Raw genomic sequence first — 22,261 nt, forward strand, 5'->3', positions numbered from 1 at the left:
TGGCTGGGTGTGTTATTATGAGTCAATACGATAGATCTGGCCCCATGAAATAGTACATTCCTATTTGAAACAAACTGTTGCTTACACATAAAACGTACTCACAGCCATGAATGAATGATTTAACATTACGTCATAAAAGTTTTTCAAAATCCTTACGAAAGCTACGAACACGCCCCAAAGCATCAAAATCCATTCATCCCTTCTTGAGGCATCCTCAAATCTTTCCTTTGGTTGGTCAAGGCCTAAAGACATCAATCCATCCATAGCTTCTTGACTTACGCAAATCAACAACAATTAAACACCATTACATTTAAACGCTGCCGAAAACACATTTTTCGCGAAGGTAATTAGATGTTAGGGGAGTGTCGAGAACACTGAGTGGAAGAGGAGTGTTGAGACCAATAATGGTTTGTCCCTTTAAAAAGTGGCAAAATACACTCTTAATCAGGACTACACTGGCTGAAATGCCTGCAAACCAATGGAAGAAAGTGCCCGTTCCCAAGCTACTACCATAGCCCTCAAATTTGTATAATCGTTTACCATCCCGTGTCAATATGAGAGAACCAGATGAGTCTACAGTTCCATACTTAAATGTGCCTTGCTCCAGATATAATCAGATAGATCGGCTGTCAGAAAAATGCCAATGCTCAGCAGGGCAGGGGCAGGTAAAATCCAAACATTCCTAGGCCTTACCCCTGGAATGAGCAAGACACCCGGGCAAGTAATTTGTTGTCCTTGACAACAACAAAAAAAGAAGGAAAAAACAATTGCATACATAAACATAGCAGCTCCCTCAGTAGTGAATATGTAAAAGTTTGTGTCAGACAGAAGATTGGAAGAGGACCATTCGACATCATGGCAGACATCTATGAAGACGCCTGTAGGGTGAACCCGTCAAGCTTCTTGGACCAGAAGGGCACATCACTGGACCTTACATCGGGCGAGGATGGTAAAGCAGGTACGTTCAACGTCAGAGACCCAGCAATATATGGGTAGCAATCCAATTCAATTATATATCAATTCTTTATCTGAAAACTGATGCATGCCGGTTTTTTGTATTATGTCTGGCTTTTTGCTCTCGAGTCCAGAAAAAACACACACCAAGAAACCCATTTGTTACTACACCGGTGCCCGTAAAACTGTCAGTCTTGTGTATTGTATGGTGGAGGCCTCAGGCTTGAAACGTTTGTACGATAAAGACACCAAGACACTTATCAGTAGACTAGGTGCGACCCGGTGTGCTTGGCTGAAAATTGCAAGCCGTGACGCAGTCGCATTGCGATTGCGCTATCAGCCTCCGAAAATAACATGTTGATATACTTTGCCTCATTTATGGCTTGCTTTATCTTTACTATCTGTAACCCTTTATCCTTACTATATGTATCATTAAAAATGGTGTAAGGTTAAAACGTGCAAACATTATATGCGGGGGCGAAGCTTTTTTCTAGCTACACCGTGAGACTAAATAGGTTACGCTATTTATTCCGTACCCAGACGTGATTGAATACATATGCAAGTAAAAAGGTATATAATATACTGTTATAATGCCTAGAATCTTTTCTAAGAATTTAATAGAATGTCTACGAAAGACCACCGTATTTACTTTGTATTTCAATGATATTTGATGTACTTAAATGTTTGTGCATACGATGATTTCAAAGAAAGGACATTGGCTATACATATAATGCATATATTAAAAATGGAAATTGTCTGGGACACCACATCATACCTACAAGGTTATGACGTCATACCCTCAAGGTTTGGAAAACAGCACGTACGACGCGGAAGTGGCTGGCTACCAAATAATAACAAACGGGGCACAAAATATACCAAATATGCAACATTAGTCTTACCATAACTCTCATAATTTCACCAGGTACTCTATAAGACTGACACATTAAAAACAAGCTAAATTCAAATTTGCTAAACAGTGTTAATGTCACTTCCATAAAGATATCAGCTTTTTTCCCATTCATTTGACCCTAATATTGCTTTGGTTGCCTTTAACAGAACTTTCCGGCTCAGAGACCGATGACGACAACACATCTCCGGACATCGATGACCAGCACGACTACATCCCGGGAGTGGGCATGAAGCCGGCCGGTCATGATCAGACGGAAGACCGCCCCTGGCCCCTGCTGAACGTCATCAGCTTCATCCTGCTCCTGCTGATCTGCTGCCTGCTGGCTGTGGTTGTGTCCATGTGTGAGTATGATGCTGTGATCATCGTCCTGTCTGTTTCTATACCAACATAATATATGAGTTAGTTTTTTTTCACTACTTTATTCACCACCACCAATTTTCACATCGAAGTTTTTACAACAAACTTAAGTTAAAATCACAACATCATTTGGAACATTACTTGAAAGTAACATTACAGAAGCGACACAACATTGCAAACAGAAACTAACTACATGTGACAAATAGGCGCATAAAATAAAATCCTAACATCATTACATGCAAAAGAAAACTTAACATAGTAATCAAAGATAATATTACATACCTATGACAAGTATGTGAATCAGATAAAAAACTTATTACATCATTACCTACAAGACAAAACTTAAATAATATATGAGTTAGTTACTAAATCGGCAATGTAATTTGCCATCTCTGATTTCCTCGTTAGGCCATATTCATGTGCTCATATGGATGACATCCACCGGGGACCCCAAAACTAATGCGAGCGCGCGAATAAATAAAAAGAAATGGAAAAGTTGCCTTCATCATACAATCTACGTGGCCAGGAAGGATGAACAATACTAAACACACATTTTAGTTCTTTTACATTTTCTTCTTTGACTTTGGGATTGACAGACGAAAATTGCTGCGTGCGTGGATGTCATCCATATAATAAAAAAAACATGGCCTTATTAACAGAGTTTGACGTTTAGTAAATTCAAATTCAGTTTCTTAACAGTACAAATTTTATCTAAAGTTTTATTTCAAATCCAGGCTTGGCTGTCCAGCAGTCTATCGACCAGGGACAGGAAAAGATGGGAAAGGTAAACTTACTTGACTTACTTACTTGACTTATGTCGGGTGCCAGTCTCCTTCATCCGTCACCCGAACCACTGTAGCCGCCCAGAAGCTCCTGTCCTGCATAGCCTTCCCCATGCCATCAGTTTGTATGCCAGTGTCTCTTTTAAGGACATCTATGTATGTTAAGGGTGGTCTTCCCTGTCTTCTTTTCCCATGTGCTGGGGTCCATAACACTAAGTCCGAGACTATTTCCCTGTTGTTTCTAAGGCAGTGTCCGGCAAACCTTAAACGTCTGGCCCGTATCTTGTCTGACACTTTTGGGAGACCAGCATAGAGTTCCTTGTTTGTCCGGTGCTGTTCCCATGTTATGTTGTGCACTCTTCTTAGCATTCTCGTATAACAGCCGTCCAGCTGTTTCTCTAGTTTAGGGGTGACCGTCCAAGCTTCGCAGCCGTACAAGAGCACTGACTCCACTGTTGAAAGGAAGAGCCGTATCTTGAGTTTCCTCGGTAGGTTCGACTTCCAGATCTTCTCCAGCTTGTTGCAGGCTCTCCACGCTGCTGCCTTACGAGAGTTGATGTCCTTAGAGGTACTTTCCATATGGGACCCCAGATACCTGAAGTCCTCCACTTTCTCAAGTGCGGTTCCTTCTTGGGTCCTCAAACATACTGGTACTGGTTGATTGTAGGCCATGAACTTGGTTTTCCCTGCATTCATCTGAAGGCCTACCCTTGCAACTGAGGATTCTACATTTCCAAGTAGTTCCTGGGCTTGCTTGACTTGCTCGGAAATGAGTGCGATGTCATCCGCAAAGTCCAAGTCCGTCACTGTTTTTGGCCCAATTCTCCTACTCTTTCTCCTCACCAGTTGGAAGCCTAACTCCTCTTCTCTCCCTTCTATGGCCGCCCTGAGTGTGTAGTCCAGCACTATTACAAACAAGTATGGTGCTAGGGTGTCTCCTTGCAGCACTCCAGCTTGGATGTCAAAAGGCCTGGTGTCCCCGTCTGGAGTTGTCACCTTTGCTTTTGTTCCTTCGTACAGGCTGCCGATGGCACTGACTATCCGCTCTGGGATACCGTAGGCTTTCAGGATCCTGAGCATCTTGTTCCTGTGGATAGTGTCAAAAGCCTTCCGGATATCTATGTAGGTGATGATGGCAGGTAGGTTGTGACCCTTTATCCCCTCTATCAGTCTGCGTAGAGCAAGTATGTGCGCAACTGTTGATCTTCCTTCTCGGAACCCATTTTGGTTGCATCTCAGTAGTTCGTCCACGGCTGGCCTTATTCGGTTAAGTATCATCCTGTTGAACATTTTAGCTACAACTGAGCTCAGGCTGATACCCCTGTAGTTACTACCCAGTCTAAGGTCTCCGGATTTGGGTATGGGCACGATGTTTAGTAGGGACCACTGCTCCGGCTTTTCCCCCTTCATCAGTACTCTGTTACAGAAGTCCAGGATGATCTTGTCCAACCCTTCACATCTCTTCAGGACTTCTGGAGGTATTCCGTCTTCCCCGCTAGCCTTTCCTTCAACGAGTGCTTTCTTAGCCTCTTCATATTCCTCTTGTTCGAATGGGTTTGTAGTATGGTTTGTCATATGAGTTGTCCTTCTCATAGTCCAGTGGTCGTTGTAGGGTGGTCAGCAAGCTGTCATCCTACCTCCGCCCTTCGCCTTTGTCATCCCTGTCTTCGACCAGAGATGATAAGTTGCACAGGTCCCAGGACTCCCTGCTCTTGATCACTGGCCGCTTCTGTGACATATAACAGGCGCCCTCTTGCCGGTGGTCAGAGTTGCACTCTTCATCGCCAGAGGTAGTGATCATCCTCTACTATTTAACCCATAGCTGGGACGAGCGTTGGTCGGTGGCAGAGCGTGTCCACACGTGGGTGGGTCATGCCTACCGTACCTCTGGGGCCGCTCGTTGCTCCGAGATCCCCTGCATAGTTAGCCTTGGGTGGTGAGTCCCAAGTTACCAGGTTGGCCACGTGGAGGCCATGCAGGAGTCTTGAGTAAGGGGGGGTCTGACTGGCATGGGGAGGCTGCTGCAGGAGCTGCTCCTATGCTCGTTTGTGAGAGCTAGCCAGTGGTTGTGGCAGGGTGATTGTGGCACAGTTGATTTACGCTGGAAACGGCCAACTACAACTAGGCTACAACACAGAGCTACAGTACTACCCCCACCTTACCCCTGTGGCAGAGCCACCCAACCCAAAAGGAAAGGTAAAAATTCACATTATGTTTCTGAGAAAAAAAGTGTGTTTTGTACAGTAGTCTGTGTAACATTTACTATCACTGTCCAGGGATGTATGGAAACGAGGCAGAGCCTGTGGCCTTTAACCTGTTTAAAGATCAATAGGAGCTCAGCATTCTCTGTCACTATGGAAACCAGCCACCACAGAACCAACACCCTGATTGTTCTCAATACGACAATAGCGCCAGGCCCATGTTAGCACATATCATGCATATTCAAATCAAGAGGATTCGGATGTTTGCTCCCACCTCTTCCCCATCGTCTCCCAATTTGTTCCAAGCTTATTGGGGCCTGACCAATGGAATGACTGCTAGAAACGTAATTTATTTAGACTAGATATACACTAGGTGCTATTCGACAAAACATAATTGCAGTCAACTTCTCTCTCCAAAACTTCACAGGTCACAAAGATGGAGCAAATGTTGACCAATGAGCTGTCCATCATCCTGGAGCATCACGAGAACCTGACCAATCAGATGAGCCTGCAGATGATGAGTCAGGAGGCAATGATGAAGAAGCTGTCAGTCATCCTGCAGACCCAGGAGAACATCACCAACGGGTGCGTAAGGTTTCAGTTCTGGTTTGTTTTTGTTGTTGTTCACCTTGTATAGCGCCTAGTGGCACATAGGTCAGCAAACGTGTTTCATTGTTACAGGGAGGGGGTGCTATCTCTTCCCTTAAACGTGTTCAAGGCACCTCCTCGAAAACTTGACCTGCACTCGTCAAATCTGAAAGATGGGTGCCATCTCAATTGAGATGGGCCTCCTAGTATTTGAACCGGAGTCTCTGAGTTACTAATTGATTTGGAACCAGGAGCTGAACTGAGGCTGCTAACAGTTGAGCTATAGGGACATACCTTTGAGTAGGGCCTTTGAGTTCTAGGTGCTTTACGTCTCGGTGCTTAAGTTATTGGGAATTAGGAGACACGGAAGGATGCCAAGTTTTTAAATTTCTTTTGTACGGATTGTTGGTTAGTGTGATTTATGCTGTACTATATCGGATCGACATTGTATATGCTGTACTATACAATGTAACGTTACATCCAAGTCTAGTGGTTCACAGTATTTACGGATACAGGTAAATGTGGACCTAAGTGTGATGCCTACAATAATTTTAATTAGGTAACCACGGGCACGCGATTACAGCTCGTTAGTTCCACAACTGGCTGGGTTTACACACGCGTTTTCCGAGTCGACTGCGTTAAGCCCTGGCCCTATCACACTTGTGCGTATATACAAGTCCGAATGAGTTGCGAATTAACATGTTTTTGGTTTAGGTTAAGTTTGCAGCCGATTAACTGATTTCTTAGGTTCGATCACAATGCTGCACAACGGTGGGTCAAAGTAGAAAACAACTTTTCCTCCGCAAACCTTACTTAAACCCAAAAATGCTAATGCGCAACTCACGCGCACTTGAATATACGCACAAGTGTAACAGGGCCCTTAACCTAGCCATATATAGTGTGAGATTCCATGCCTGTTCCAGGTGGGGCCAGCAGCTGAAAAAGCTGTCACCCGTTGGTATGGAGGACCGGCAGATCCAATCACTGTCCAGGTCCATCATCAGGGAGTTCAAGCAACAGTGGTACGGCTAAGGTTGAAGCCTTTTGAAGAGAATATTTGGAAAGCACAATCCGTGTGCTTGGCTAAATACTAATCTCCAAGCAGATCTAACGGTGGCAGAGATCGTATCTGACTGGCAAAGGGAATTGTAGAAAAATGGTAGAATCATTCAATAATCATCAATGTTCATGCCTAGTATACCATTCTCCTGTTATTGAACATTCTATTGCTAATACATGTAAGTGCACAGCTCCAATATATATGTACTTCTAACTGAACTTTCAAGAATGTGACGTTGTGTGAAACCAACTAGAAACTTGTTCATTAAAGCACAGCACATGAGCTTATATGGCAACATGCACATATATCAGAGAAAATACAGTTATTACTGTAGGACGTCAGAGACGATTTAGTGACATCAGCAAAGTTGAGCAAACTCACCAATTCTGTCTGTATTTCCACTTTATTTCCACTATATTTCTCTTACCTGTGCACAATAGATTTACACACAATGACTCTTAAATGTGAGAAAGATAGTTTGTATAAAAATATCTACAGCACTTGGCCCTCATTAGCAATCTGACAAGTGTGTCAACCTAAGATACTCTCATGGGAACATCTCCACACATGTACAGATGTTTAAATTTTCCTCTGTACAAAAAGAGGCAAGGAACATTCAACATTGTTCAAATCATCCATTGTTATTGATGTAATATGTATTTTGAAAGTTTAATGGCTTATGACTAAAATTGTCAGGTACTGAGAAATATTATGTTGCACTAAGTCTGATACATTTATACTGTCATACATGAAATATTGCATACATGTTTACATTTGAGAATAATACATACAGCCATTGTAACTATGGATCTAAAAAAACTATCAAAACCTACATTAACATTGTCATACGTGAAATATTGCATTCCTGTTTACTTGAGAATAATACATGCAGCCATTGTAACTGGATTTAAAAAAAAGAACTATCATAATCACAATATAAAAGTTTCAGGCATAGGCAACCAATATCATAACTTCAAGTCGATCATACATTTGCTGAAAAAACTACAGAATTCTCTTTAAAAATGTTGATACATTGGTAAATTGCACTTTCGATGTGTACTGGTATTTTGTTATTCAATCTGAAACTTTCTGATGACGAAGTTGCAGTCTACAATACCATATTTAATACATTTTATGAGTAATTTCCTTTATTCCTGTCCTGCTGTGCTTTGAACTAGTTACATACTAGTACTGATTGTAATTACATACATGTACAATACGTATACAGTAAAAAGTGTCACAAAGTCAACAATTTCTCCAGGATTTGGCAATACAATGGCTTATATTTGTTCCACATTATGTTTAGTCATATTGTTTACTAGTACTATTTTTGTGGCATAAAAATCAATGACAACACTGCATTAATATAACAGCACTGATACATCGCAGTATATACATTGTATAATCTTTATAATGGTATATACATTATGTAAACAACAACAGTTGTGTTCATAGTAACAATGTGCGTAGAAACATTGTAGATGGATGGGAAGGGAACACATGCTAAATAAAGAGAACTAACACTGGAAAAAATGTTGTCAAATGAGAATTTGCCTTTCTTTTCAAGTTTTTGAATCATTGTACATTTTCACACATAGAACCCTGTGATGCAAACATGGTTAACTGTCATACAATGAGGATTTGTTGATTTCAATTGTGCACTTACATTAGGACCAATTTTACCCTGTAACGTTATATCATATATATTTGTATATAAAATCACACAATGTATCTTTTTTTTTTACAGCATATCTACATGTCAGTGTTTGAGCATTTCAACTTCTGACGCAATCGTGTCAGTTATAAAATTTGATAACTTTCTGGGGTAAAAAATTACATGTAAAGTGATGGTGCAGCGTTCATTCATAACATTATTGTCTTTTTATTTATATACCACTTTTTCCAAAATACACATACTTCTTTTCTTTGGAATTTTTCCATGCATTTACAATTGCAATGTATTGCTCATCATGATAACATTAATCTCAACTGCCTTTGTTTAATCCACATTTCCACAAGGTTGTCACAGTCAAGTACAGAAAACTGCTTGATGTCCCAGGAATTCATATGGCTTCATTTTGAATGCATCAAATATCTTTCTTTTTTGGTCAAATGGTAAGTTTTACAACAGTAGTAAAGTACTACCAAATTGCTATGTCATATCAGGCATATGTATCATTGATTTGATTTGAGGAATAACCATGGCAATCAATGGATTTTTATATATTTGTTGTGTAAAAAATCTCATTTTATTCAACTTACAAATAAGTGTCCTCAAGTTCATCTATCTCCTCGGCTGTCAATTCCTCCGCTGATTTTGCCTGACTCGACAAATTCTGCTTTTCTTCTTTTGTCGCATTTTTAAGGGAGTCTCCCTGTCCCTGAATCTCAGAGCTTTCTTCTCTTGTATTTTGTCTTTCCTCTGTGACCTCTGATCCTTGACGTTCCTCTACAACCCCTTGACTTTTCTCTACCCGATGATCCCCACCCTCTATGTTTTCTACACTGGAAGGTTTGTCTGCCTGTCTTATTTCTGACGGCGTTTCCTCTACGCTAGTGTTTAAAACTACCTCGACAGTCGTATCTGTTACAGGAGGTTCCTGTGAGTCTAAACTGTTAACTTCTGTGCTTTCCTCCCTTTTAGCATCATCTTTCCTCCCTGTAACTTCCCCTGCTGTCTGACTCTCTTCAACTACAACTGTGGGTTCCTGATTTTCCAGTGCACTGTCTTCACTATATTCCACCTTGACACTATCCTGTTCTACCTTGTTTTCTATGACCTCTTCCCTACATTCTGTGACCTTGACCTCATCTGGTACAGCTGTATTACATTCCTCAGATACATCTTGTGTGTTTTTCCTATCCCTCACATTTTGTGATGTCTCAGATTCAACTTCAACTACTTCTCTAGATGTATCTTTCTCTTGTTCAACACTCTCTTCAGTGATAACATTACCAGGTGCAGCAATAGGTGTAAATTCAGCTGTATGATGAGACATATCTCCTTCATCTGCAACATCTTCAGAAGCTTTCTTAGCATCATTCAATACCTCTTGCTCTACATGTACATCTATGTCTTCCTTATCTGGTTTGTCTGCATCTATCTCAGAAATATCATAATTTTGAGAAGTGTTTTCTTCTGTACTTTCTGTCTGTATTTCCTCCATTCTGTTTGGTTCTTCCTCCCTACATGTGGCCATTCCTGCAACTGTCGCTCCACCCTCTGTCTCGTTCTCATCTACTGCTGTTACCTTTTCTGTCAGCCCTCCCTCAACGGATTGCTTTGATACTGCTGCAGCCGTTCCTTCACTTCCTCCCCCCACGACTTGAACAGACTCCGACACTGTATGTGTCGCTGTTCCATCAGTGACACTTCCTCCCTCTACAGCTTGTACAGACTCTGACACTGTACGTGTCGCTGTTCCATCAGTGACACTTCCTCCCTCTACAGCTTGTACAGATCCTGTTGTACATGTAGCTGTTTCCTCAGTGACAAGTCCTCTCTCTGAAGTTTTCTCTGTAACATCTTGTGAACTCAAGGAGAAATTCTCGCTGCTATGAGAAGTGAACGATCCCCCCCTCTCCCTCCGTGCAAGGCTAGCGGTGTCCGTCTGGGCGACCATAGAAGCGTCGTCTGTAGTGGAGTCTGTGTCCAGGCTATTGCCGTCGTCCAGGTCTGAGAACTGAGAACAGGAGTCCACATCTATGCAGGAAGGGATGACGAAAAACACATGTTACATTTATGATCAATTGTCAACCTTTCTTAAGTTTCTTGCAAGTTGAGGGTTTAAAAGATTTTGGTGGTCCAGTAGTTTTTAATCATCCAGGTCTGAGAACTGAGAACAGGAGTCCACGTCTAGAAAAGTGACCACACAAATAATAAGTTAAATTTTACGATGAAATGTCAACCTTTTCCCAAGTCTCTTAACCTTTACCTCAACAGCGAATTTTCAAGGAAAAACCTTCAATATATGCTTGTATGACATGGTTTGCTAGGTCTGACATCTTTTGTTTCTTTGTCATAAGAAAATGCCCACCCATACCATCGAGGTTGATTTCCGGCAGGTCATCACGCTCCGCCTCGGCCCCCACCCCTGCGCTGCGCGGCTCCTTGAGAAGTTGTCGGTTGCGGTGGATCTCATCTGAGATGCTCTCCAGGTTCTTTAAGGCCTCCCTGTACTTGACCTTGGAAGCTGACACGGCTTTTTGAAGGTCTTCCACGTTCTGTTTCTGTTGCTATAAAAACAGCAAGGACAAGGGTCGCAAAATAAGTTCAACTCGTGTTTTAAGTTATAACTTAAGGACAATATTATATTCAGATTCTTTAGCTAAGGTTGCAAAAAAAAGTTAAACTCGTGTTTTAAGTTATAACTAAAGGAAAAAACTCGTGGCTTGCATGGCTGTCAGAATATCTAACCCAAACCAAAGTAGGTTGCAAAGTATTTAATGGACACAATCTCTCTCTCATACACGTACAACAGAGAGAGAGAGAGAGAGAGAGAGAAAGAGGGATGGAGAGAGAGAGGGATGGAAGGAGGTAGGGAGAAAGAGAGAGAGATGATGTTGTATATAACAAATGACTCACCAGAAGTTGTAGCTCAAAACTGTTCTTCACATCAAAGTATGGTCTGAGGAGAGCAAACATAGCAAGTATTCTAAACAAATTGTTATGCAAAATCTATTCAGCACTGGTCTTTGAAAAATAGGCAAAAATATTCTAACTCAGGGTGTTTAAAAACATGATGCTAGTAGGTCACATGTGGCCACAGTCTTCAACTGTGACTTGTCTGTCATTAATTTGCAACCTTAAGAAAACTTAGAATACCCCATTTAACTTAAAATTCTCTTAAACTTCATACTGTGTAAGGAGGGAAAATCCACACCGATTTCATATCCCTCCTTCTGTCACTACACAACATATGGGTTGTGCCCCAATGTATTTTTTTGAGAAAAACCCCTGCATGCAACTTCACAAGCAGACACTCTAAAAAAACAGACTAATTGCTGAATGACCAACAAGAAAATGATAAAAATCAACATACTTGGTTTTAGTAATGACTTTTTTCAGTGACTTCTCTAACTGCTGGAGTTTCTGATTGGCCGTTGTGTAGGCCTCGGCCTTCTGTTGGTGGTCGTGTTCGCTCTTAGATCGCATCTGTTCTGCTTCCATCACCTGAAAGTTTGAATGAAGACTTTTGACAATTGAAAAAAAAACCTCTTATCATACAGTACATTATATTTATGTCATACCTGGGCCGTGTTAACGTATCTCCAGTCCCTCCATAGAACAACATCTGTGCAACATTGAATAAGGTTAACATTGCTATATATATAGCATTTTGCATAGAATTAATAATAATCAATTATTTGCCTTTTCAGTAGAGCATGACATATAGCTGTAACAGGTTCTATGGACAAAAAATATCAAGAAAGATTATCAATTAGCCTGGATGCCAGACCCCCAAACTCTGAAATATCTATCATGTGGGACCCACACGATAGATATTTCAGAGTTTGGGGGTCTGGCATCCAGGCTAATTATCAATAGGCGTTTGTCTAAAAAGAAAGGAACTTGTATAGACCACGCTGATTGGTTACTCATGACCTTTGACCTGACCTTCATGGTAGCGTGGTTCAACATCTCCTGCCAGGCGGAGTCGAACTGCCTCTTCTCGTCCGCGTCGCTGAACAGCCGCTGCTCCGCCAGAGAGATGGTTTCACGAGCGGCGCGGTGGATCCCGTTGGCTCGCTGGTACTCAACGGCCGCCTTCTGCGCTTCTATTTGTGCCTGTTTTGGAAGAGACGTACTGTTGTTCAAGCCTCTACATTGTGACTATACTTGCATTTCTTATCTAAATATACATGTATACAGCATACATAAAGAAACTCACTAGCTTCGTCTCACTAACAACACTTTTGGGCATAAACTTTGTCTTGAATTAATCTTCTTTTTGAAGACTACTTCAAGACATCCTAAATTGTCTTTACCTCATTAACAAATCTATTCAGAGTTTTGGTATAAAGCTGGTGTTCTCAGCCCTATCGTTAGTCACTGACGAAAGACAGTGGATACTGTCTGAAACGTCTGACTGTTTCAAAATCTTATCCAGTTGCTTGAGTAATTATTTTTGGCGTACTTTTGGGAATACTTTGATTGAAACTGCTAAGAAACCTTTTCGTAAAATCAGCATCTGAAAACAATTTTTTCTTCAACTATCATGACGAATTATGAATCACCATGTAATACTCAAATGGTACATAATCTACCAATTCTGTACCTGAACAGCATGTCAATTTATCCTTGGTAAAAGGAATTTTTGGTTTAATTATTACTAATATTAGGTGCAAAAATAAAATGTTCAGTCAACTTTATACCACAAAATTTTTGTTTATTGATTCTCATAGTACTTATCAAAAGATACAACTGTTAATCTAAGTTAAAAGATCATTAAATAATACCTGTTTGGCCATTTTCTTGGCGTCGTAGTACGGCCGTGCCTTCTGCACAGACTTCCCCATCTTCTTGGACAGGAGGTTCAGCTTCTGGGTGGACTCTGTTAGGGTCTGTCGGAACAGCGCACGGGCTTCCTGTAAAATACAGGTGGCTAGGATAAGAAAAGGGTCTACATGGGGGGACCAGGTAATGCTTAATATCATATTTAGGGGCGGCAAAGTCTAACTGTAAAAAACAGCATAGATGAGTGAGTAAGTCTAACTGTAAAGCTTGGAAGGCTGGCAGTGCTTACAAGTTAATTGACCTGCATATTCCTTTCGACCCACAACAAACTAGATCTGGGTATCTACGCTAGATATTGAATAATCCGATGTATCCATTCCCAAAGCATTTTCGCAATGACGAGTTAATTCAATGTTACGCTGTTCAAGTCCTCCTAAATTTACCATTAGAAATTGTCTGGAGACTTTTACAAAAGTTATCTTCTAAGTAGAAAGGTATTTCTCATATTCAATGTTCTGAGCTGACAGAAACAGCTGTGTTTATACTGATACAACAGTTGGCTGGTGTGAACAGAACTATACAGTATGTTTGAGACAGGGAACACTTAGAGCCTTGTTCATGCAACATATACATTACCAGGGATCTCCCCAGAAATAAAGAGCAGGATGGGGAAGGGTGCCAAGCACAGAATGCATGTCACAAGGGGGTAGGTCTGGAGAGGGGTGCACACCCCTCAAGAACAGAGCAGCTGTTAACTTTGTTGTATTTTGCCTTTTTCAGACACAAATGGAAGTCATTTCCTGCAACTTGAGCTTTACATCTGGAATTTCCAGTTTTGAGCAAAATAAAAGACTTAGCTGGGGGAATATTGGAAGAAATACCCTAACTTCAGTTAAAGTCAACAGGATGGAGCTGGGATTAGAACAGGATGGAGGAGTGCCACTGTTCCATTCTTTAGTTTAGGGAGATCCCTGCATTACTAATCATACCACATCTGTCACAACTCTCCCTGAGTTTCCCTTCACTACAATTAGGATATTTGACAGACAATTCTCTAATGAAATTTCACGATGACAATGTGATTATGGCCTGGGCTGTCTGTAGGACCCCTCCCTCTATCCCTGGATGGAAATTCGCTTGCTGGGAAGGACAAAAAACTCACCCGTCTGTCCCAAAAATCTGAACTCCATCATCCATGACATTAAGCTTATGAAAATATTTTTTTGTGTGAGCATAATAAAATGGGAGATTTAACATCGAAAATTAAGAACATGGCCGCCCAAACAATGAGTGGGACAAAAAAAGTCTAAAGCTGGAAACAGCCCTGGATATGACTTAAAAGATATGAAAATTCCTATTCTTCTCAAATCAGTTTTACTGACAAGAAGAAACAGATATTATACTTACATCCAGCTCTGCCTCTAATTTGTTAATCTCATTGCTGGCAGCATTCAGTCTTTCCAACTCCTCCTGGAAAGTAAAAAGAGGCATTTTAGTTACAATGTGATGCAAAAAGATTTTCTTTCAGTTCAACACTTCTGTGGTTGTTGTTTCTTCTCCATTGACGGAATGGCTTCCCTCCTATGACAGAATGGTATATTCCTGTTGACAATGACATACTGTAGATTGAAATGTACAAATGTATATTGAATTCTTGTAATTTTTCTAGCTTCAAAATTGCATATTTCTTCCCTGCAATCCTCGTTTTTTTTCTACAAATTGCAGCTGGTTTACACTGGTATTTCAAGGACCTATGGGACCTTACGAATATCTACGTAAGTCACTGATATGCTGCCGTTTTACATTTTCAATGCCTAAAAAGGAAGAGACACTAAACTACTTTAACTGCCAACTATCTTGTATATTGGCTGACCTCCAAGTTAACTAGACAAAACAAGACCATGCCTCTACAGTTTACTGGCAAGAGTTTATAGCAACATTAACTCTCAAAATTCCACTGCCCTAAGATGGCCACATCAGAATAACAAAACCAAAACAGTAAATTTTGAAAGAAAACTATGAATGCAGCATCAGTAATCCCTGGGCTGCATGTACAAAAAAAATGTACAAAAAGTACTAGTACTTAGTTTAGTATATGTGTATGATTAAGTTCAGATATCTATGTGTTCAAGTCATTCTTGAGAATACCTCAACTTACAAAAACACATTCTTTAAATAATCTATATAATGTGGTGCCCTGTGGAATTATGAGAGTTCATGTTATAGTTATAACATTCTGTTATCAAGCATTTCTTGAAGTGACTACTAGAGTAATTGAATATGCATGTACATGTATGGGCAAGAGATATTCTTAAAGAAATGAAATACAACTCCAAAACTTAACTACTAGGCCTTGAACGAAATTGTTATCAAAATGTCAAAGTAGGTCAAAGTTGCACCATAAATTTACACCCCTATATTTGAGGCTAACAGCTAATGGTACAGCCCTATCACTCTCCCTAACCATGACCCTAATTGGGCCCCATCCAGTCTAATTAATTAAACCATCCAATAGGAAGTATACTGACTAATTGGATGCCCCTAAAGTATTGTGGTATGAGATTGTACTAGATAACTCAGCTTTCCCCACAGCATTGGCATGGTCCCAAATAAATACTTCATGATACTGATTGGATATTGGGTGAGCAACATCACAACATTGTACCACAACCTACTGCCACAAGACAAAGCAAGGAAAGAGTATTAAAAACAAAGTCATGGTGCTGTGTAGCACCCTGGAAGCTACATACTGGCATAGAGAACTCCAGGAATCGCAGAAGATATAGGTCACGCCAGAACACAATATACAAAGGGCCACAAATGTGAAAGAAGCGTAACGGCATTGAAAACCGAAGCTTGCAGCTGGCACAAAGCATTCGCAAACCCACATTTTGCACACATGCGAGCATACAGGGGTTGAGGAAGGACAGAAATTTGAACACGCCCTGCCTTTCGTATCCTGTACACATTCCCGTCCCCGCAGAAACTTTCCACGGACGCCAGGCCGGACATTTTGAGTCCCTGTGTTGTTGACAGACTTCCTCGCTGCACAGAAGTCCTGGATCTATTCATACCAGATGGAGGCAAATATCCCAGCATTCCTGCTGCTAGGGTCTTTGAGATGGAAATGTAGTGTGCCAAGTTTCCCCAGGGGTCATCTCAGGGCACGGGAGGGGGCGGGGCTTGGTCTGGATATGGTAAAACTTTCAATGTTTGCGCTGGTTTTAATTCACCACATAATGATGACACTGTAAATATATGTTTCCATTGTATTCCTATTGTATTACAAAATTGGTTCAAGTTTCAACTACAAACTTAAAACACAGCAAAATCTACTTTCCTTTTCTAATGTGAAATTAAGTTCCTGTAAACATAAATAAATTTACAGCAACAACTCTCACGATGTTGAGAGTGAATAAAATGAATGATGACTTCTACTGAAAAGTGACAATTCTTGTTAAGGCATATTGTGACATGAACATAAAACAAAACTCTTTGTTTTTTTATTATTTTTCTACATCATTAGTTGAATCTACCTTATTACACTGCACAGCAATATTCATCACGTACGGATGCGACTTTGTAGTATCATGCGAACGTCTTGAAAAAAATTATATACGCAATCCCCACCGCCGCTTGAATTGGCCGCCATCTTGTCCAACATTCAAACGAACCACCGAACACGCGATCAAACGCCTGACGTTCTGAAGTTTGTTCACTTGTGGTGATTTTCCTGTGACGCTCGAACTCCGACCATAACGGTCGATTCGGATTTTTCGTAGCGTTCTACGCTGGCTTATTCGCATATTAACTTGCATATAAGTTAATATGTAGATGAACCAGATTTTACACGTTTTGCGTTTTTCGTCGTTTATTAATGGTGGAAATGTGACAAAATGACGGGAATATGTTGGAAATAAGTAACAAACAAGAGTTCTACGACCTCATACCTTCGTCAAATGATTTTGACCTTTATGACTGACGTATTAGGAGTGTTTTTCATCAATCATCAATCATACCAGTTGACCCTCTTCACCCAAATAACATAAGTTGTCCAAACCTCCTTGTTATGACTATGAGCTTAACAAAGAAGGTTATGCTAACATTTATCATCAATTATGCAAATAAGCTCCCTCCTTATTAGCATAATTTGATTCCATGGTGTTCACATTCACACAACTTCCTAATGCCACAAGTATGAAATTGCCGTCATTTACTAGTATGGAATTATAGTAGTTTCTCATTGATTATGCTAATTAGGCCAACATTTGCATATTTCCTATCTATCAACATTCCTCTCTTCCTTAGTTACAAATGTCACATATTTGAATAGTCATATCATGGAACACAGCAGATTTTTAAAATTGCCTCATTAATCATGTGAGTTAGAATTTGATTTGCATAATTATCATCCAATCATACAAAGCATCACGTAAGCTATCTACATACCAAAAATCATGACCATCCATCAAGACCATCTCGAGTTATAGTTTTTCTCATTAATTATGTCAATGAGGTTCTCATTTGCAAAGCTGATATCTATTAATATTTCTCTCTTCCTCAGTTACATATGTCACATGTTTGAGAGTCCTATCTTTTGATGGATGTATAAACTTTCCTCATTAATCATGCAAATTAGATACTGATTTGCATAATAAGTATCTAATCATGTACATCAGCACTCAAGCTATGTACTTATCATTGTTACTATGTACTTATCGTTGTTACTATGTACAAAAATTTATGACCATCCACCAAGCCCTTCTTGAGTAATTCCCTTTCAAAGTCTGAAGCAAAACCTGCCCCTGCTATAGCCAACCCATACGTCTGCTTGGAGACTACCTTACCAATGCCAACAGCTGGCTGACAGCCAATTTGTGTAACTGACGTTTCCTGCCTCCAATATGACCCCTCAGGACCCTTGCCCCTATCCATGACGCCTTAAATTGGAATAACACAGCCAACACTACACATACTTCAGCATACAATGTAACACATTTTTACACTTTTCTCGTTAATTATGCAAAACACTTCGCCCAAAATCTAATCATCTTGAGATGTCCCACATACACACCGACACACCAACTACGACAACAAACCATCCAGGCGTTCTCGACTTATTCTGTTCACTAACAGACACACAGACAAGCACCATCGAATAACCTTGTCGACGAAACCATTTCGTCGACGAAGGTAATAAGTTACAAATGTGAATCTTTGTGTAGATCTTTCAAATTCTTACTATTTGTAGTTTTTGCCCACCTGATTCTACAATATGCCCCTTTAACTGGTTAGTGGCAATGGACAGCCCTGGCTGTACATTTGTACTAGTACATGTTATTTAGCGTCATGACCACTGTATTTCAAAATAATAGATACGTAAGAATTAACAAAGAAATTAAAGGGATCTGATACAGGCCCTCTACAAATACATATGCCAAAATCTTAGGTCCTTAATAAACAAGAAAGTTACAATACTTGAATAAACAGAGCAACCATTCAAGTTAGAAATGAACTGCTATCATGAACCATATTTACTCATAATGCAAACCTTAGTAACTTCACACAGCGCTACAACAGTCTCAAGAGATGGGCGGATGTCTACTTCTGGTGTATTCACTTTCTTCTGGACCCACTGCAAGACTGCTCCCAGGATTATGATAAAGGACAACATTTCCAGTCAGGAAATGTACGAAGCACAAACAGTCGGCACTAGATATCAAAGAACTGTTGACCCATTTTCGTGCCACATGTAGACCATGTAGCACTTAGAACTACTGATATCACGTATCACGCATGAGTACTGTATCTCCTTTTATGTCATGCCTGGGCCTGATACGGGTGTTCCGGACCGTGTGATAACTATCCGGATCACATAGGGTTCGGAAGTGTTATCACACAGGCTTCCATAGAATATTTCGAACGCATTTCGAGCGCGCCGGTTGTGCGGCGGTCGGAAATTCGAACACCGGATTCGGAGATTGGAATCAATGTTGCTACAGTTTCTTGTTCGAGGACACAAAACTCCATCAACTTCTGGTGCATTCCGCATTGAAATGTCTGTTTTCTCGAGTGGGAATGACCAAGGTATGACATAAATAAAATACAACACGTTGTATTCCGCATCACCCTCGGTCCCAGCCCTCCCGCGAGTCGGATCGCCCTCCGGCCTACGGCCGTCGGGCGATCCGACCCGCGGTCGGGCTGGTACCTCGGGTGATACGGAATACCCCGTGTTGTATTCTATATATATAGCTGGTATCATGGACTAGCAGCAGCTGATATGGCTATCAAACTTTCAAAGCTGACCTGGTATGAATGAAAAGCTTCTTTGAATTTTTGATACATTTCGTTGGTCATACTAACTATACTAGCCTTTCTGTCATTGCTGCATTTTTCACTGGTTCACATTTTAGAGCACAACCTGGGCTTCCATAGAACTTCTTCCAAACATTGTTGGCTGGCAAAACAGAAAGCCCAACGACATGAATCATTGGAACAATCTAGTGCAGTAATGAACTCATTCCCAGCGTTGCCGGCCCTCCTGAATTTGCTAGGATCCCCCGTATAGACCCTCAAGAAAGAAGCTTGTTTACATTTTGTAGACCCTGAGTAGAGGACAAAGGAGATTAAAATGTCCTTGAGGGGACTGAGTGACAAAGGAGGAGGAGGGAGGAGGAGGACTAGCCTGGAAAAAGTCTGGCATCCTGGCTATAGCAGTTCCAAGAAAAAGGCTGGCTACCAATCTAAAGCAGTTTCAAAAAAAACGGCTGGCTTCTAGGCTACAGCAGTTCCAAGAAAAAGTCTGGCTTCTATGCTTTATCAGTTCCAGTAGTTCCAAGAAGAGCAGAAGGTACAAACCCGACCCTACAGTTGATACAGTTGCCAGGATCCCCCATACAGAACCTTAAGGCAGGCTTGTGTAGACCCTGAGAAGGAGAGGACTGAGGAGGAGGAGGAGGGCTGGCCTGGAAAAAGTCTAGTTTCCAGGCTAGAACATTTCCAAGAAGAGCAGGAGGTACAAACCACCCTACAGTTGATACAGAACAGCTGTGGGTTACCCGGGGTCAAGGAGCCATTTGGAGTTGTTTGGAAAAGCCTGAGATGTCACTGAAGGTGACACCAGGAGGGGACTGGTACAGAGAACTCTATCTACATTCTTCAGTTTGACTTTGAGCTAACACAGCAACTGTTCAAGCTTGTATTTATTATGCTAATAAATGTAGCCTGAGTTAGGGATGGATCACTTGGATCATTGAGTGAGTGAGTGAGTGAGTGAGTGAGTGAGTGAGTGAGTGAGTGAGTGAGTGAGTGAGTGCACATTGAATGGATGAATGAATGAATGAATGAAAGAAAAAATACTATTAAGTCCAAGTGGGATGTATTTATTGATTACTGTATTACATTGAATTAGTACTCCAGAGGCCCTGATACTAAAGGCTGATAGTGATACTGTCTTAGACGTAACTTTGCGTACTACTCACTAGTACTAGTATTATAATTTTGATGTGAGGTTCAACCTTTGATCACTCATTCCATGTGTTACTGTAAATTGATTTGCATTTGATGGGTCTTAATTTTGCAGACGAAACTAGAGAATAAGTTGTTCATAATGTTCTAAGCTTGTGGTTGAAGCACCTGTTAGTAAGTAACATAATGCAAGACATCTAGCACATGTTTCCAATGTGTTCTCCCCGCGAAAACTGTTAACATAAAACGATCACAAAGATTTCTTGATTTACAGTAACTCCAGGATCTAGACCAAAGGAGGGTGACAGTTCTCTGGTACAAACTCAACACAACCTAGAATTAAGAGATCATCCACACAAACCTGAACCAGGGGAAACACAGCAACTAGAAGACCATTGTAGCAAAATAATAGACAACTATTTTTAGACAACATGGCAACACCGGCACCCCTAATCAAATACATACAATTGGATTGTCTCCCTACTAGTACTACTGGCTCAATTTTCACCATGCCACAAATTCAGGTGCCGGGAACTTACATGAATTCAAAGAATTTCATTGAACAAAATCTTGAAAACAGATCTTGCCTTGTATAGATTACACTGACATTGGAGAAGAACTTAATTCTTTTATAGAGTAAAATGGTGTAGAGTTGATTCGGCCAGTTATACAAAAAAATCATGAGGTGTTTGTGCGCATTTTAGATTTTTCTTTAAACTAAATCACGCCTATAAACATGTAAAAGTATAAATCTCCACTTGACCATTGTAGCACTCCAGGGTACCGCCCCCTGCCCCCCTCCCCCATTCATAATTTCATAGCAACAACGTAATAAAATTTGCACACGCAGAAAACAAACATCGCGAAAAAACGCAAGTTCACATTATATCTAGACTTAAAATAAAGACTACCTGGTCTGATCTAAAAGGATAATGGCGTTAAATCATTTCATGACAAGAAAAATAAAATGTTGTCTGCGAGATCATCTGACGATGAGTCAAATTCTCAAAACAAACAACATATTTTTGACTAGTGACACGGAAAATCACGCATGCCGAAATTTCTCGACACACGGCTACAAAACTCTCAGTGATTTGATGCGACAGACATATATTGCAAAATGAACACGCGTGTATTAGTCAAAAGACTATTATGTTGCTAACAAAGAGCAATTTTAAATGCATAATCAAACAGGTTGTACAGAATTTAGGACAAAAACAACGGCTGGATTTCATACACCTTGCTTGTGTCCTTGCAAAAACACCGGCGCATAATTTTCAATCGGAATTTCAAGCCTTCTCCGCTCACCTGTATCCTTGGATCTAACCCTTCATCCCCAGAAGACGTCTCAGGTTGTCCCTGTTCAGACATATTCCACAGTTTGTCTGTAGTTTTCTCAGGAAATCTCAAGTAAACGTCAAAAACCGCAAGATTTTCATGGTAAACCTGGAGATGCGAGGCCCCAAATCAAATTACCAAACA

At 40.7% G+C, this 22,261-nt stretch overlaps 2 protein-coding genes across 4 annotated transcripts; one reads left to right on the forward strand and one right to left on the reverse strand.

Moving 5' to 3' along the window:
- Positions 1-855: 855 nt before the first annotated feature.
- On the forward strand, positions 856-7,010 carry LOC136447135 (uncharacterized). Its single transcript, XM_066445832.1, has 5 exons — positions 856-958; positions 1,954-2,205; positions 2,956-3,005; positions 5,632-5,789; positions 6,716-7,010. The coding sequence occupies exons 1-5, from the start codon at positions 856-858 to the stop codon at positions 6,822-6,824; spliced, it is 672 nt and encodes a 223-aa protein (XP_066301929.1). The 3' UTR covers positions 6,825-7,010.
- Positions 7,011-7,236: 226 nt separating this feature from the next.
- Positions 7,237-22,253, reverse strand: LOC136446931 (uncharacterized). 3 transcript variants are annotated; one of them, XM_066445597.1, is made up of 8 exons: positions 22,088-22,253; positions 14,717-14,779; positions 13,312-13,440; positions 12,470-12,640; positions 11,895-12,025; positions 11,438-11,480; positions 10,896-11,088; positions 7,237-10,555 (listed from the first exon to the last, which is right to left on the reverse strand). In XM_066445597.1, exons 1-8 carry the CDS (start codon positions 22,148-22,150, stop codon positions 9,111-9,113), a joined length of 2,238 nt encoding a protein of 745 aa, XP_066301694.1. In that variant the 5' UTR covers positions 22,151-22,253; the 3' UTR covers positions 7,237-9,110. The 3 variants fall into 3 exon arrangements, with proteins under 3 accessions (XP_066301694.1, XP_066301693.1, XP_066301692.1); XM_066445596.1 differs by lacking the exon at positions 22,088-22,253 and adding an exon at positions 18,861-19,001; XM_066445595.1 differs by lacking the exon at positions 22,088-22,253 and adding an exon at positions 16,259-16,396.
- Between the last annotated feature and the right edge of the window lie 8 nt (positions 22,254-22,261).

Source organism: Branchiostoma lanceolatum, chromosome 13 (genome assembly GCF_035083965.1).
Source record: "Branchiostoma lanceolatum isolate klBraLanc5 chromosome 13, klBraLanc5.hap2, whole genome shotgun sequence".
Classification (NCBI taxonomy): Eukaryota; Metazoa; Chordata; class Leptocardii; order Amphioxiformes; family Branchiostomatidae; genus Branchiostoma; species Branchiostoma lanceolatum.